This window comes from Oncorhynchus keta, chromosome 20, assembly GCF_023373465.1.
Source record: "Oncorhynchus keta strain PuntledgeMale-10-30-2019 chromosome 20, Oket_V2, whole genome shotgun sequence".
Lineage (NCBI taxonomy): Eukaryota > Metazoa > Chordata > Actinopteri > Salmoniformes > Salmonidae > Oncorhynchus > Oncorhynchus keta.
In genome coordinates, this window is record NC_068440.1 from 22,811,888 (window position 1) to 22,830,356 (window position 18,469).

At 48.1% G+C, this 18,469-nt stretch overlaps 1 protein-coding gene across 3 annotated transcripts in view; it reads right to left on the reverse strand.

The window, feature by feature from the left end:
* Positions 1-9,324: 9,324 nt before the first annotated feature.
* Positions 9,325-18,469, reverse strand: part of LOC118380687 (serine/threonine-protein phosphatase 6 regulatory ankyrin repeat subunit A-like) — a 71,217-nt gene continuing 62,072 nt past the window's right edge. For all 3 annotated transcript variants that reach the window (XM_052472376.1, XM_052472375.1, XM_052472374.1), the window contains one exon: positions 9,325-10,477. In XM_052472376.1, the coding sequence (XP_052328336.1) occupies positions 10,170-10,477 (308 nt within the window). In that variant the 3' untranslated portion in view covers positions 9,325-10,169. The remainder of the gene's footprint in view (positions 10,478-18,469) is intronic.

The window sequence follows — 18,469 nt, forward strand, 5'->3', positions numbered from 1 at the left end:
CTGAAGTCCACAATCATCTCCTTAGTTTTGTTGACGTTGAGTGTGAGGTTATTTTCCTGACACCACACTCTGAGGGCCCTCACCTCCTCCCTGTAGGCCGTCTCGTCGTTGTTGGTAATCAAGCCTACCACTGTTGTGTCGTCCGCAAACTTGATGATTGAGTTGGAGGCGTGCGTGGCCACGCAGTCGTGGGTGAACAGGGAGTACAGGAGAGGGCTCAGAACGCACCCTTGTGGGGGCCCCCGTGTTGAGGATCAGCGGGGAGGAGATGTTGTTGCCTACCCTCACCACCTGGGGGCGGCCCGTCAGGAAGTCCAGTACCCAGTTGCACAGGGCGGGGTCGAAAACCAGGGTCTCGAGCTTGATGACGAGCTTGGAGGGTACTATGGTGTTGAATGCCGAGCTGTAGTCGATGAACAGCATTCTCACATAGGTATTCCTCTTGTCCAGGTGGGTTAGGGCAGTGTGGTTGAGATTGAGTCGTCTGTGGACCTATTTGGGCGGTAAGCAAATTGGAGTGGGTCTAGGGTGTCAGGTAGGGTGGAGGTGATATGGTCCTTGACTAGTCTCTCAAAGCACTTCATGATGACGGAAGTGAGTGCTACGGGGCGGTAGTCGTTTAGCTCAGTTACCTTAGCTTTCTTGGGAACAGGAACAATGGTGGCCCTCTTGAAGCATGTGGGAACAGCAGACTGGCATAGGGATTGATTGAATATGTCCGTAAACACACCGGCCAGCTGGTCTGCGCATGCTCTGAGGGCGCGGCTGGGGATGCCGTCTGGGCCTGCAGCCTTGCGAGGGTTAACACGTTTAAATGTCTTACTCACCTCGGCTGCAGTGAAGGAGAGACCATATGTTTTCGTTGCAGGCCGTGTCAGTGGCACTGTATTGTCCTCAAAGCGGGCAAAAAAGTTATTTAGTCTGCCTGGGAACAAGACATCCTGGTCCGTGACTGGGCTGGGTTTCTTCTTGTAGTCCGTGATTGACTGTAGACCCTGCCACATGCCTCTTGTGTCTGAGCCGTTGAATTGAGATTCTACTTTGTCTCTGTACTGACGCTTAGCTTGTTTAATAGCCTTGCGGAGGGAATAGCTGCATTGTTTATATTCGGTCATGTTACCAGACACCTTGCCCTGATTAAAAGCAGTGGTTCGCGCTTTCAGTTTCACGCGAATGCTGCCATCAATCCACGGTTTCTGGTTAGGGAATGTTTTTATCGTTGCTATGGGAACGACATCTTCAACGCACGTTCTAATGAACTCGCACACCGAATCAGCGTATTCGTCAATATTTTTATCTGACGCAATACGAAACATGTCCCAGTCCACGTGATGGAAGCCGTCTTGGAGTGTGGAGTCAGCTTGGTCGGACCAGCGTCGGACAGACCTCAGCGTGGGACCCTCTTGTTTAAGTTTCTGGCTGTAGGCAGGGATCAACAAAATGGAGTCGTGGTCAGCTTTTCCGAAAGGGGGGCGGGGCAGGGCCTTATATGCGTCGCGGAAGTTAGAGTAACAATGATCCAAGGTTTTACCACCCCTGGTTGCGCAATCGATATGCTGATAAAATTTAGGGAGTCTTGTTTTCAGATTAGCTTTGTTAAAATCGCCAGCTACAATGAATGCAGCCTCCGGATAAATGGTTTCCAGTTTGCAAAGAGTTAAATAAAGTTCGTTCAGAGCCATCGATGTGTCTGCTTGGGGGGGGATATATACGGCTGTGATTATAATCGAAGAGAATTCTCTTGGTAGATAATGCGGTCTAAATTTGATTGTGAGGAATTCTAAAATCAGGTGAACAGAAGGATTTGAGTTCCTGTATGTTTCTTTCATCACACCATGTCTCGTTAGTCATTTAACATTTTACATTTAAGTCATTTAGCAGACGCTCTTATCCAGAGCGACTTACAAATTGGTGCATTCACCTTATGACATCCAGTGGAACAGCCACTTTACAATAGTGCATCTAAATCTTTTAAGGGGGGGGGGGGAGAAGGATTACTTTATCCTATCCTAGGTATTCCTTAAAGAGGTGGGGTTTCAGGTGTCTCCGGAAGGTGGTGATTGACTCCGCTGTCCTGGCGTCGTGAGGGAGTTTGTTCCACCATTGGGGGGCCAGAGCAGCGAACAGTTTTGACTGGGCTGAGCGGGAACTGTACTTCCTCAGTGGTAGGGAGGCGAGCAGGCCAGAGGTGGATGAACGCAGTGCCCTTGTTTGGGTGTAGGGCCTGATCAGAGCCTGGAGGTACTGAGGTGCCGTTCCCCTCACAGCTCCGTAGGCAAGCACCATGGTCTTGTAGCGGATGCGAGCTTCAACTGGAAGCCAGTGGAGAGAGCGGAGGAGCGGGGTGACGTGAGAGAACTTGGGAAGGTTGAACACCAGACGGGCTGCGGCGTTCTGGATGAGTTGTAGGGGTTTAATGGCACAGGCAGGGAGCCCAGCCAACAGCGAGTTGCAGTAATCCAGACGGGAGATGACAAGTGCCTGGATTAGGACCTGCGCCGCTTCCTGTGTGAGGCAGGGTCGTACTCTGCGGATGTTGTAGAGCATGAACCTACAGGAACGGGCCACCGCCTTGATGTTAGTTGAGAACGACAGGGTGTTGTCCAGGATCACGCCAAGGTTCTTAGCGCTCTGGAAACAAACAGTCATGAGGCATACGCCCCCGCCACTCTTCTTACCAGAAAGATGTTTGTTTCTGTCGGCGCGATGCGTGGAGAAACCCGTTGGCTGCACCGCCCCGGATAGCGTCTTCCCAGTGAGCCATGTTTCCGTGAAGCAGAGGACGTTACAGTCTCTGATGTCCCTCTGGAATGCTACCCTTGCTCGGATTTCATCAACCTTGTTGTAAAGAGACTGGACATTGGCAAGAAGAATGCTAGGTAGTGGTGCGCGATGTGCCCGTGTCCTGAGTCTGACCAGAAGACCGCTACGTTTCCCTCTTTTACGAAGTCGTTTTTTGGGTGGGGGGTCGCTGCATGCGATCCATTCCGTTGACCTGTTTGTAAGGCAGAACACAGGATCCGCGTCGCGGAAAACTTATTCTTGGTCGTACTGATGGTGAGTTGACGCTGATCTTATATTCAGTAGTTCTTCTCGACTGTATGTAATGAAACCTAAGATGACCTGGGGTACTAATGTAAGAAATAACACGTACAAAAACTAAAAACTGCATAGTTTCCTAGGAACGCGAAGCGAGGCGGCCATCTCTGTCGGCGCCGGAAGTAGCGATCATGCTGCAGTACTGCATGGGCTGACACAGGAGAACACGCCCCCAGACCAGCCAATGTTGTTTTAGAGAATTTGGCAGTACATCCAACCGGCCTCACAACTGTAGACCATGTGCAACCACATCAGCCCAGGACCTCCACATCTGGCTTCTTCACCTGCTGGATTGTCTGAAGGGGGGTGCTGAGGTGTGTTTGTCTGTAATAATGCCCTTTTGTTGGGGCAAAATCATTCTGATTGGCTGGGCCTGGCATCCCAGTGGGTGTAACTGAGAAGGACAGGGAGAGACAGGAGGACAGGGTGAGGAAAAGGGGCAGGGAGAGACAGGAGGACAGGGTGAGGTAAAGGGGCAGGGAGAGACAGGAGGAGAGGGTGAGGTAAAGGGGCAGGGAGAGACAGGAGGAGAGGGTGAGGTAAAGGGGCAGGGAGAGACAGGAGGAGAGGGTGAGGTAAAGGGGCAGGGAGAGACAGGAGGAGAGGGTGAGGTAAAGGGGCAGGGAGAGACAGGAGGAGAGGGTGAGGTAAAGAGGCAGGGAGAGACAGGAGGAGAGGGTGAGGTAAAGGGGCAGGGAGAGACAGGAGGAGAGGGTAAGGGAAAGGGGCAGGGAGAGACAGGAGGAGAAGGTGAGGAAAAGGGGCAGGGAGAGACAGGAGGACAGGGTGAGGCAAAACAGCAGGGAGAGACAGGAGGAGAGGGTGAGGTAAAGGGGTCGGGAGAGACAGGAGGAGAGGGTGAGGTAAAGGGGTCGGGGGAGACAGGAGGACAGGGTGAGGAAAAGGGGCAGGGAGAGACAGGAGGACAGGGTGAGGAAAAGGGGTAGGGGGAGACAGGAGGACAGGGTGAGGCAAAAGGCAGGGAGAGACAGGAGGACAGGGTGAGGCAAAGGGGCAGGGAGAGACAGGAGGACAGGGTGAGGCAAAAGGCAGGGAAAGACAGGAGGAGAGGGTGAGGCAAAGGGGCAGACAGGAGGACAGGGCGAGGAAAAGGGGTAGGGGGAGACAGGAGGACAGGGTGAGGCAAAAGGCAGGGAGAGAAAGGAGGACAGGGTGAGGCAAAAGGCAGGGAGAGACAGGAGGACAGGGTGAGGCAAAGGGGCAGGGAGAGATAGGAGGAGAGGGTGAGGAAAAGGGGCAGGGTGGGACAGGAGGAGAGGGTGAGGAAAAGGGGCAGGGAGAGACAGGAGGACAGGGTGAGGGAAAGGGGCAGGGAGAGACAGGAGGACAGGGTGAGGCAAAGGGGCAGGGAGAGACAGGAGGAGAGGGTGAGGCAAAGGGGCAGATAGGAGAAGAGGGTGAGGAAAAGGGGCAAGGGGAGACAGGAGGAGAGGGTGAGGAAAAGAAGCAGAAGGGGAGAGACAGGAGAAGAGGGTGAGGAAAAGGGGCAGGGAGAGACAGGAGGACAGGGTGAGGTAAGGGGGGGCAGGAGGGGAGAGGAAAAGGGGCAGGGGAGAGACAGGAGGACAGGGTGAGGTAAAGGGGCAGGGAGAGACAGGAGGACAGGGTGAGGTAAAGGGGCAGGGAGAGACAGGAGGAGAGGGTGAGGTAAAGGGGGTGAGGCAAAAGGCAGGGGAAAGGAGGGGGGAGACAGGAGGAGAGGGTAAGGGGAAAGGGGCAGGGAGAGACAGGAGGAGAAGGTGAGGAAAAGGGGCAGGGAGAGACAGGAGGACAGGGTGAGGCAAAACGGCAGGGAGAGACAGGAGGAGAGGGTGAGGTAAAGGGGCAGGGAGAGACAGGAGGAGAGGGTGAGGTAAAGGGGGGGGGGAGACAGGAGGAGAGGGTGAGGTAAAGGGGCAGGGAGAGACAGGAGGAGAGGGTGAGGTAAAAGGCAGGGAGAGACAGGAGGAGAGGGTGAGGTAAAGGGGCAGGGGAGAGACAGGAGGACAGGGTGAGGTAAAGGGGTAGGGGGAGACAGGAGGAGAGGGTAGGGGGAAAGGGGCAGGGAGAGACAGGAGGAGAAGGTGAGGAAAAGGGGCAGGGAGAGACAGGAGGACAGGGTGAGGCAAAACGGCAGGGAGAGACAGGAGGAGAGGGTGAGGTAAAGGGGCAGGGAGAGACAGGAGGAGAGGAGGGTGAGGTAAAGGGGTCGGGGGAGACAGGAGGACAGGGTGAGGAAAAGGAGCAGGGAGAGACAGGAGGACAGGGTGAGGAAAAGGGGTAGGGGGAGACAGGAGAAGAGGGAGAGAGGAAAAGTGGGAAAAGGGGCAGGGAGAGACAGGAGGACAGGGTGAGGTAAAGGGGCAGGGAGAGGAAAAGGGGCAGGGAGAGACAGGAGGACAGGGTGAGGTAAAGGGGCAGGGAGAGACAGGAGGACAGGGTGAGGTAAAGGGGCAGGGAGAGACAGGAGGAGAGGGTGAGGCAAAGGGGCAGATAGGAGAAGAGGGTGAGGAAAAGGGGCAGGGAGAGACAGGAGGAGAGGGTGAGGAAAAGGGGCAGGGAGAGACAGGAGGAGAGGGTGAGGAAAAGGGGCAGGGAGAGACAGGAGGAGAGGGTGAGGTAAAGGGGCAGGGAGAGACAGGAGGAGAGGGTGAGGTAAAGGGGTAGGGGGAGACAGGAGGAGAGGGTGAGGGAAAGGGGCAGGGAGAGAGGAGGACAGGGTGAGGTAAAGGGGTAGGGGGAGACAGGAGGACAGGGTGAGGTAAAGAGGTAGGGGGAGACAGAGGACAGGGTGAGGTAAAGGGGTAGGGGGAGACAGAGGACAGGGTGAGGTAAAGGGGTAGGGGGAGACAGGAGGACAGGGTGAGGAAAAGGGGCAGGGAGAGACAGGAGGACAGGGTGAGGTAAAGGGGTAGGGGGAGACAGTAGGAGATGGTGAACCTCCCTCTGCCGCAGTTCCTTCCCTCTCTCCCACTCCCTCCCCCTTTCAATGCCTTTATGGTGGGTGACCTGTTCTTCTTTGTCTTGCTGCTTGATTCAGAGGGCCAGCTGACTTTGTGTGACGTCTGCTCTGCTGCCACCTGCAATACCAACGGTCCACACAGGGTGGCAATACGGAGCTCTATGCTCTAGGGGTGTTCGCTGGCAATCACACGTTTGCGGGACGCTTCACCTTGCAGGTAGGGAGAAACATTTACATTACATGCATGCATTACAACCAGGGTTAGGGTCAATTCCATTTCAAATTCAGGAAGTACACTGAAATGTAAATTCCAAATCTCTTCAATGCTTCTTAATGAGGAAATGTAGAATTGGAATTTTGTTTACTTTCTGAATTGAAATTGACCCCAACCCTGATTACAACTAACATTTGGAACTGGTAGGGATCCTGTGTTTATGTATGCATGCAATGTTTTTATTTTTTTATTCTACAGCTGTGATCTTACACTTACATTTGAGTAATTTAGCAGATGTTCTTATCCATAGCGACTTACAGGAGCAATTAGGGTTAAGTGCCTTGCTCAAGGGCACATCGACAGATTTGTCAATAGTTGGCTCATGGCATTAATGATTAACTCCTCCCCCTCCAGGTGTGTGCGTTGGTCCAGTGCTCGGGGTCAGAGGTCAGCTCCTGTGGAAAGGGAGTGGAGGAGGCAGAGTCTAGAGTGGACTTCCGGTTGGAGGGGAAGTTTGGAACGCGTTACGTTTACCCATCGTTGCTAGGTAGTGGCATGGTTGTAGATGGACCCGACCGGATCGAGAAGAGCACAGATGACCATGACCACAGTGACCATGGAACACTCGGTGATGTCCGTTGGACTGGTGACTGCATGTCTCTACGGCAGGGTGTACGACCAGGACAAGGGTGCGTGTGTGTGTGAGTCTGCGAGAGAGAAAATTAAGTAAATCAATGTTCTCCAACCTCTTTGTTCTCTAGGAGACAGAACGCATCTCCTTCCTGAGCGGTAGGACGGTTGCGTGGTCCCCATGGTGTTTACACATGTGTATTATTGTTTGTACAGATGAACATGGTACCTTCAGGCGTTTGGAAATTGCTCCCAAGGATGAACCAGACTTGTGGAGGTCAATTTTTTTAAATGTGATTTCCCCATGATTTCAAGCAGAGGCACTGAGTTTGAAGGTAGGCCTTGAAATACATCCACAGGTACACCTCCGATTGACTCAAATGATGTCAATTAGCCTATCAGAAGCTTCTAAAGCCATGACATAATTTTCTGGAATTTTCCAAGCTGTTTAAAGGCACAGTCAACTTAGTGTATATAAACTTCTGACCCACTGGAATTGTGATACAGTGAATTATAAGTGAAATGTCTAAACAATTGTTGAAAAAATGACTTGTAATGCACAAAGTAGACGTCCTAACCGACTTGTCAAAACTATAGTTTGTTAACAAGGAATTTGTGAAGTGGTTGAAAAACAAGTTTTAATGACTCCAACCTAAGTGTATGTAAACTTCTGACTTCAAATGTAGTTGAATCCATCATGACCGTTCCCTATAATATAGTTGAATCCATCATGACCGTTCCCTATAATATAGTTGAATCCATCATGACCGTTCTCTATAATATAGTTGAATCCATCATGACCGTTCTCTATAATATAGTTGAATCCATCATGACCGTTCCCTATAATATAGTTGAATCCATCATGACCGTTCTCTATAATATAGTTGAATCCATCATGACCGTTCTCTATAATATAGTTGAATACATCATGACCGTTCTCTATAATATAGTTGAATCCATCATGACCGTTCCCTATAATATAGTTGAATCCATCATGACCGTTCCCTATAATATAGTTGAATCCATCATGACCGTTCCCTATAATATAGTTGAATCCATCATGACCGTTCCCTATAATATAGTTGAATCCATCATGACCGTTCCCTATAATATAGTTGAATCCATCATGACCGTTCCCTATAATATAGTTGAATCCATCATGACCGTTCCCTATAATATAGTTGAATCCATCATGACCGTTCCCTATAATATAGTTGAATCCATCATGACCGTTCTCTATAATATAGTTGAATCCATCATGACCGTTCTCTATAATATAGTTGAATCCATCATGACCGTTCCCTATAATATAGTTGAATCCATCATGACCGTTCCCTATAATATAGTTGAATCCATCATGACCGTTCTCTATAATATAGTTGAATCCATCATGACCGTTCTCTATAATATAGTTGAATCCATCATGACCGTTCTCTATAATATAGTTGAATCCATCATGACCGTTCTCTATAATATAGTTGAATCCATCATGACCGTTCCCTATAATATAGTTGAATCCATCATGACCGTTCTCTATAATATAGTTGAATCCATCATGACCGTTCCCTATAATATAGTTGAATCCATCATGACCGTTCTCTATAATATAGTTGAATCCATCATGACCGTTCCCTATAATATAGTTGAATCCATCATGACCGTTCCCTATAATATAGTTGAATCCATCATGACCGTTCTCTATAATATAGTTGAATCCATCATGACCGTTCCCTATAATATAGTTGAATCCATCATGACCGTTCCCTATAATATAGTTGAATCCATCATGACCGTTCCCTATAATATAGTTGAATCCATCATGACCGTTCTCTATAATATAGTTGAATCCATCATGACCGTTCCCTATAATATAGTTGAATCCATCATGACCGTTCCCTATAATATAGTTGAATCCATCATGACCGTTCTCTATAATATAGTTGAATCCATCATGACCGTTCTCTATAATATAGTTGAATCCATCATGACCGTTCCCTATAATATAGTTGAATCCATCATGACCGTTCTCTATAATATAGTTGAATCCATCATGACCGTTCCCTATAATATAGTTGAATCCATCATGACCGTTCCCTATAATATAGTTGAATCCATCATGACCGTTCCCTATAATATAGTTGAATACATCATGACCGTTCCCTATAATATAGTTGAATACATCATGACTGTTCCCTATAATATAGTTGAATACATAATGCCACCTAGTGCTCTACATGACACCCTTGGTCCTGAAGTGTGCACTACTAAAAGCATTGGCTTGGTTTAGGCATTTCCTTACAAATTGTTGAAGGAAAGTGAACAAGTGCACACAAGAAGATATTAGGACACACACCCTCTATTCCATATGTAGTGCATACATGTGCTTCATCTATTCCCACCATCATTTGGAGAACTCAAATTAATCAATCATTGTTTTATTCATTATCAGTCATTAAGAACATTGCACCAAATGTAGTCTTTCGACTTCTCTCCCCTGGAAAAGGCAACATTTCACACATGCACACGTTTCCTTTCACAGGTAGTGCAGAAACATTCCGGGTGTGAAGTGTTAAGACTGACGGTACCTTAGTGACTGAGGCCTTACTAACTCCTCTCCTGGAGGAATCGACTCTATGAATCAGACAGTAATGAATCAGACAGTAGTAACTAGTATTAGAACTCTTCTGTGAGATTCAGTGACTCAATTCAGTATTGACGCCGCATTAGGTGAACAGTGATAAGTTCTGTCTCTGTCCATTATAATAAATTAAACTTAACTAGAATAAAACTAGTCTGTTTAGCTATCATTCCACTCCTGTCATGCTAAACAGCTTTGGTATATGAATAAAATAATACAAGTAGTGGAATATTCACTAAACACACTGGTGCCCAGGCTAGAATAGACTGGTACCCAGGCTAGAAGAAAACCCCTAAAGGAAGAGATCTGGAGATACAGAAATTAGAGATGTAAAGTCTGTTGGTCCGTTTGGCTAGGATTGTCCCTCTGCTCTCTCCATACGTACACAGCCCCAGCCCTTTCATTGTCATAGGGCAGATGTTTGGTAGCAAGAACCAATCCTAGAGGACTGGAGCTACCCACCCTTGCCTCCCAGTCCAGAAGACGACAGTCCTCATTTTACTTTAGTATTAAACCTCTTCTTGGTAAGGGACGAGAGGACAGAATGTAGTGGAGTGAGTGGTTCAGAGAGTGGAGTCCTAAAATCCTGCCAAAGAGGAGGTGGTATGTCCAAGGTAGGCCTGTCTTCAGTAGGTCTCAGAATCAGAGTCGTTAAACTCGTTATCGTCGTCGGGGGAAACGCAGAGTAGGCGGTCCTGCCTGCAGTAGGAGGTGTGGTCAGTCCTTAGAGGGGGAGGGGACTCAAATGCTACTCCTTTTGATTGGTGATTGGAGTAGTGATTGACAGATTGAAGCGTTGCCATCGTGACACGAGGGGAAGCAGGAAGTGTTGCTATGGAGACCAGGGGAGAGGCGGGCAGCATGGAGTTAAGAATGAGAGCGAGACAGTCGGCTACATCTCTGTTAGGTGCACAGGACAGGGCTGGAGTATAACCTAGGGGGAGAGAGAGAGGGAGAGAGAGAGAGAGAGAGAGAGGCGAGAGAGAGAGAAAGAGGGTGTGTGAATGTGTGTGCAGGGCAGGCCCCCAATTAGGCAGCAGATTGACGAGGGCGTCATTTTCCAAGGTAAACTGACCAATACACACCAACAACATAACACCACACATAATTCTGCCCCAAAACAATGAAAACTTCCCATCCAGTGGGATATGGGCTATTAAAGGGAGTGCTGATGCAGGGCCATGATAAGTGCCCACTTTGCCAAAGGCAGGGGCGCAAAATATGTATCTTGCCCATGCCCATCGAGTCTCATGGTGCAGGAGACGCTGCGCCAACAATGCTCTGTCAATGTCATCTAACATATCATGCAGGCTAGTCCAGCGTTTCCCAACCCTCTCCTCGGCCCCTCAGACGTTTCACATGTTTGTTTTAACCCTAAACTGGCACACCGGATTCAATTAGTCAAAGGCTTGATGATTAGTTGAATAAATTAAATCAGGTTTTCCAGTTAAAAATGTGAAATGTCTGGAGTGGCCTGAAGAGAGGGTTGGGAGACCCAGTGGCCTTTTCTGGAGCCTACAGGCAGACCAAATGTATGACAATGTCATGAGCAACTTTTTAAGCCTACATATGTGTGTTTCCAAATCAATAGCTATTCATGATAATGAGCGATTTCAAGTTTTTAGCTCTATTCATCAATTTCTAAGCTGAGCATGGCTGAGAAGAAAATAAACTGCATTTTCCAATATAATGCGATGCTTGATAAAGTTGGAACAGTTTCCTTTCGATAATAACGTTTTGTTTCTCAAAATCATTGTCACGTGGTTAATAATACAATGAATAAAAATACAAATCTAAAATTCAACTAATGCGAGATCACCAGCCTCTGCCATATGTATGGACATTGATACACTGAGCTATTGGCGGCTAAAGAAATGAGCACATGGAACTCAGATTGCTTATAGGCCAATGCAACAGTGCTGTAGGCCTATAACTTTCATTGCCAACTAAGTAAAAATACATAAAGCTGACAAATAAAAACATTAATAAATATCCGGATGAAAATGCAGGTTCTTTCAATTGCATTAAACTCTCTACTCTGCCTGTCTGCCTCCCTTTCTATCAGTCTTGATTTGAGCATTTGCTAGTAAAGTGCAACATTGTATAGAATCAAATCAACTGAGTCTGTCCCAAAGGGGTCACTGTAGCGAACTTACAACAACTAGCTGCGCCAGTGAGCTTGGGCCAGCTGCGCCAGTGAGCTTGGGCCAGTGAGCTTGGGACGGACACAACTGTTTTTGGGCAAAGGAAAAGTTCAGGTATTTTATGTTTCCACTGTATATGTGGGATCCTCCGAGCGTGACATTTTCCTCTTTCATACAGAGGCTTGGTGATTATCGAGGGGGGGAGTGTTGGACATTTTTTTTGTATATATTGGAGACCGATTTTCATGCAAATATGCTCAAATTTACGTAGGCAAAAGAAATGAGCGCATTTTCCCACCACAGAATAATTTCCATCAAATTGACTTTAAACACAAATTCCCATATACCGAATCAAACATTAGAAAGTTAAATGGATTTCCATCATATTTTTGACTCTACTGATGGTTTACTCACAAAGCATGTTGTGTTATGTACAGTGTGTCCACTCTGGTATTGGCATGTGCGCTCTAGCCAACAGCTCACGGTCACAGTGCGGGTATATCCTACACGATGAGATTAGACACAGTGCGGGTATATTCTACACGATGAGATTAGACACAGTGCGGGTATATCCTACACGATGAGATTAGACACCGTGCGGGTATATCCTACACAATGAGATTAGACACAGTGCGGGTATATCCTACACGATGAGATTAGACACCGTGCGGGTATATCCTACACAATGAGATTAGACACCGTGCGGGTATATCCTACACGATGAGATTAGACACAGTGCGGGTATATCCTACACGATGAGATGAGACAGTGCGGGTATATCCTACACGATGAGATTAGACACCGTGCGGGTATATCCTACACGATGAGATTAGACACAGTGCGGGTATATCCTACACGATGAGATTAGACACCGTGCGGGTATATCCTACACGATGAGATTAGACACCGTGCGGGTATATCCTACACGATGAGATGAGACACAGTGCGGGTATATCCTACACGATGAGATGAGACACAGTGCGGGTATATCCTACACGATGAGATGAGACACAGTGCGGGTATATCCTACACTATGAGATGAGACACAGTGCGGGTATATCCTACACGATGAGATTAGACACAGTGCGGGTATATCCTACACGATGAGATTAGACACAGTGCGGGTATATCCTACACGATGAGATTAGACACAGTGCGGGTATATCCTACACGATGAGATGAGACACCGTGCGGGTATATCCTACACGATGAGATTAGACACCGTGCGGGTATATCCTACACGATGAGATTAGACACAGTGCGGGTATATCCTACACGATGAGATGAGACACAGTGCGGGTATATCCTACACGATGAGATTAGACACCGTGCGGGTATATCCTACACGATGAGATTAGACACCGTGCGGGTATATCCTACACGATGAGATTAGACACAGTGCGGGTATATCCTACACGATGAGATTAGACACCGTGCGGGTATATCCTACACGATGAGATTAGACACCCGTGCGGGTATATCCTACACGATGAGATTAGACACAGTGCGGGTATATCCTACACAATGAGATTAGACACCGTGCGGGTATATCCTACACAATGAGATGAGACACCGTGCGGGTATATCCTACACGATGAGATTAGACACCGTGCGGGTATATCCTACACGATGAGATTAGACACAGTGCGGGTATATCCTACACGATGAGATTAGACACCGTGCGGGTATATCCTACACGATGAGATTAGACACCGTGCGGGTATATCCTACACAATGAGATTAGACACCGTGCGGGTATATCCTACACGATGAGATTAGACACCGTGCGGGTATATCCTACACAATGAGATTAGACACAGTGCGGGTATATCCTACACGATGAGATTAGACACCGTGCGGGTATATCCTACACGATGAGATTAGACACCCGTGCGGGTATATCCTACACGATGAGATTAGACACAGTGCGGGTATATCCTACACAATGAGATTAGACACCGTGCGGGTATATCCTACACGATGAGATGAGACAGTGCGGGTATATCCTACACGATGAGATTAGACACCGTGCGGGTATATCCTACACGATGAGATTAGACACAGTGCGGGTATATCCTACACGATGAGATTAGACACCGTGCGGGTATATCCTACACGATGAGATTAGACACCGTGCGGGTATATCCTACACAATGAGATTAGACACAGTGCGGGTATATCCTACACGATGAGATGAGACAGTGCGGGATGAGATATCCGGGTATATCCACGATGAGATGAGACACCGTGCGGGTATATCCTACACGATGAGATGAGACAGTGCGGGTATATCCTACACGATGAGATGAGACAGTGCGGGTATATCCTACACGATGAGATGAGACAGTGCGGGTATATCCTACACGATGAGATGAGACAGTGCGGGTATATCCTACACGATGAGATAAGACACCGTGCGGGTATATCCTACACGATGAGATTAGACACCGTGCGGGTATATCCTACACGATGAGATTAGACACCGTGCGGGTATATCCTACACGATGAGATTAGACACCGTGCGGGTATATCCTACACAATGAGATGAGACACAGTGCGGGTATATCCTACACAATGAGATGAGACACAGTGCGGGTATATCCTACACGATGAGATTAGACACCGTGCGGGTATATCCTACACGATGAGATTAGACACCGTGCGGGTATATCCTACACGATGAGATTAGACACTGTGCGGGTATATCCTACACGATGAGATTAGACACCGTGCGGGTATATCCTACACAATGAGATTAGACACCGTGCGGGTATATCCTACACGATGAGATTAGACACCGTGCGGGTATATCCTACACGATGAGATGAGACACAGTGCGGGTATATCCTACACGATGAGATGAGACAGTGCGGGTATATCCTACACGATGAGATTAGACACCGTGCGGGTATATCCTACACGATGAGATGAGACACAGTGCGGGTATATCCTACACGATGAGATGAGACAGTGCGGGTATATCCTACACGATGAGATGAGACAGTGCGGGTATATCCTACACGATGAGATTAGACACCGTGCGGGTATATCCTACACGATGAGATTAGACACAGTGCGGGTATATCCTACATGCTGAGATTATTATAGACAAAAGAGCTAAATTATTTTTTTATGTCAAATGGGAGCCAAGCAATGCAAAAAAAAAATGCATCGATGATCATGTCAACAGAATAAGACCCTTAATATTTATTGGAAAGGAGGGTTTAAACTCATCACCTTGCACTTTCACCAGCCTATGTGGGAGGACCACACAACCTGTCATCGCGTGACTTCAAGTTTACATCGATATGATGGGTTATTATAGCAATATTTGTGCCTTGAGTTACCGCCGATATTTCTCACATAATTCATTTTACCGACACAAAAAGATCCCACCTTGTCGAGGGCATTTTGTTTTGTCGACATTTGCAAAGTTTACTGACATATTTTCTGTTTCCATCGGGCCGGTCATGTAATTTCTTTTATCCAAGATGTACTTTACGCACATAAAAAGGTTGGCTGGAAACATGATTTGTGAGGAACTATTATTGTTCATAATGGATAAAAAATAAAAAGGCTTGACTTACTGTGGTGGTGATTTACAGCTGAATTTGGGCAACCACCAAATTCACATAAAGGCGAGTTATAGATCTGTCATTCTTCACTGAAAGCAAGTCTAAGAAGCGGTAGATATTTTCTGTGTGTGCTATTTCTATGCTTCCCATTCTTAAATTTAGTTTAGTTTTCTACACCAGCTTCAAACAGCTGAAAATACTTATTTTTGGTTATGAAAAACATATTTCACAGCAGTTTAGCTGGTACAATGATTCTTGTTTTGTCACAAACAGAAATTAGGCAAACTATTTGAATTTTAGCAACAAAGAAACAGCAGAGAATTTCTGCATAGTGCAACTTTAAGAGTAAAGATCTGACATCCCCAACTGGGCACTTTCCTGCAGCAGGCCAGGTAGGGTCAGTTCAGAAAACGTGGGACATCAAATAAACTGGGACAGCTTAATCTGAATCTGATGTTTATTTCTTGTTCTGAAAATCAAAACTATTGTTACTAAGCCCTTGCAGAGAAATCACATTACTTCATTGGTGTGACAGAGGCTGGCAGAACAATCTTCAAACAGGGAGTTCATCCTCAAAGCACATAGATCAGTGACATAGCCTTTTTCCCTGTTTCGATGTTAAAGCTATACAACTGTCATAAATAATCCACCGTGTAAAAATTGTGATGTATGTGCATTCTATGTACTGGTGCATCAAAATAAAAAAAGTTGCCAGTCTAATGTTTATATTTTGTACATTTCTGAAATCCTCAAGATGTTTCCTAATCACACAAAATTGAATTATCATTGGGGTACAATTAGGACTGTCCTAGTTTATCTAACCTGCTGTCCTAGTTTATCAAATGCAAACTGAAAATATGGTTTCGGTTCAGCGTACACAAATGGGTGTGTCTTGCAGTCTGTAAATATGATAGACATTTGTCATTTGTCCGCTACCCGCGGACGTCCAGATCGGGGTCTGTTGGTTCCATCCCCCAACACCACCGCTCCGATGCCCATGGAGTTGGAGAAGGCACCCTGCTGCGCTAAGGGAGACCGGGGGAGGATCCGTCTCGTGCACCATCTGTGGCCGCAGAGGTCACAATGCAGGTCGGTGCCAGGTTGGTTCCTCTGGGGGTCGAGACATCAGGCAGGGCACTCTGGCGTCACCCCAGGTGAGAAGGCACCCTCCGTTGCACACATGTTTTTGTTAGTTAGTTTTCCCCGCATAAAGAGCTCGTCGATTCAGGCGTGGCTGGGAATTTTATTGACAGATCATTGCCCATAGTTTAGGGATACCCATCGTTCCTGTGGATATGCCCTTCCCAGTTCCTGCCTTAGAGAGTCGACCATTAGGGTCAGGGTTGATTAGGGAGGCCACCGCTCCTCTGGGCATGGTGACGCAGGGGGGGGGGGGGTCACACGGAGAGAATCAGTCTCTTTCTCATTGACTCTCCTGCGTTACCCGTGGTGCTAGGCCTACCCTGGTTAGCTTGTCATGACCCCACTGTTCCATGGCAACGGAGGGCTCTCAAGGGGTGGTCGTGAGAGTCCTCAGGGAGGTGTTTAGGGGTTTCTGTAGGTGCAACTACGGTGGAAAGTCCAGACCAGGTCTCCACCATTCGCATTTCCCCGAATATGCCGATTTGGCTCTTGCCTTCTCCAAAAAGAAGGCGACTGAATTACCACCCCATCGACGTGGGGGGATTGTGCGATAAATCTCCTGGTAGACACTGCACTTCCCAGGAGTCACGTGTATCCTCTGTCATAAGCGGAGACGGTGGCTATGGAAACATATGTCTCCGAATCCCTGCGTCAGGGGTATATTCGGTCCTCCATTTCCCCCGCCTCCTCGAGTTTATTTTGTGAAAAAGGAGGTCTGCGCCCGTTAATTGACCATTGAGACCTAAACCAGATCACTGTGAGGTACAGTTACCCGCTATCTCTTATCACCACGGCGATTGAGTCAATGCACGGGGCGCGCCTCTTCACCAAACGAGATCTCAGGAGCGCTTACAATCTGGTGCGTATCCGGGAGGGAGACGAGCAGAAGACTGCGTTCAGTACGACCTCAGGTCATTACGAGTACCTCTTCATGCCATATGGGTTGATGAATGCTCCATCAGTCTTCAGAGCCTTTGTAGACAAGATTTTCAGGGACCTGCACGGGCAGGGTGTAGTGGTGTATATTGATCACATTCTGATATACTCCGCTACACTCACCGAGCATGTGTCCCTGGTGCGAAAGGTGCTTGGTCGACTGGAGCATGACCTGTATGCTGAGAAATGTCTGTTCTTCAAACAGTGGGTACCACATTTCCAGCCCATGGGTGGAGATGGAGAGTGACCGCATCTCAGCCGTGCGTAATTGGCAGACTCTCACCACGGTAAAGGAGGTGCAGCGGTTTCTAGGGCTTGCCAATTACTACCAGAGGTTTATCCAGGGTTTTTGGTCAGGTAGCGCCTTCCATTACCTCACTGCGGACAGGGCCTTCGGTCACCTGAGGGCTTAACTCGGCTCCCGTGCTGGCCCATCCGGATCCCTCTTTGGCATTCATAGTGGAGGTAGACGTGTCTAAGGCTGGGATAGGAGCCGTGCTCTCTCAGCGCTCGGGTACACCACCGAAGCTCCGCCCCTGTGCCTTCTTCTTGAGGAAGCTCAGCCCGGCGGAGTGAAACTTTTGGCTGTTGTCAAGGCTTTGAAGGCGTGGAGTCATTGGCTTGAGGGGGCTAAACACCATTTTCCCATCTGGACTGGCCACCGCAATCTGGAGTACACCCGGGCGGCGAGGAGACTGAACCCTCGCCAGGCAAGGTGGGCCATGTTTTTCACCCGTTTTGTTTTCACCCTTTCTTACAGACCACAGAATGTGAAGGCAGACGCACTGTCCCGGCTGTATGACACAGAGGAGCGGCCCATGGTTCCCACCCCCATACTCCTGGCCTCCTGCCTTGTGGCGCCTGTAGTGTGGGAGCTGGACGCGGACATTGAGCGGGCGTCACGTGCAGAGCCCGCTCCCCTCCAGTGTCCCGCTGGGCGTCTGTACGTTCCGTCTGTTGTCAGTGACCGGCTGATCTATAGGGTACACACGTTACCCTCCTCTAGTCATCCAGGCATCGGTTGGACGGTGCGCTGTCTGAGTGGGAAGTACTGGTGCCCCACTTTGGCTAAGGACATGAGGGTTTATGTTTCCTCCTGCTCGGTGTGCGCCCAGTGTAAGGCTCCTA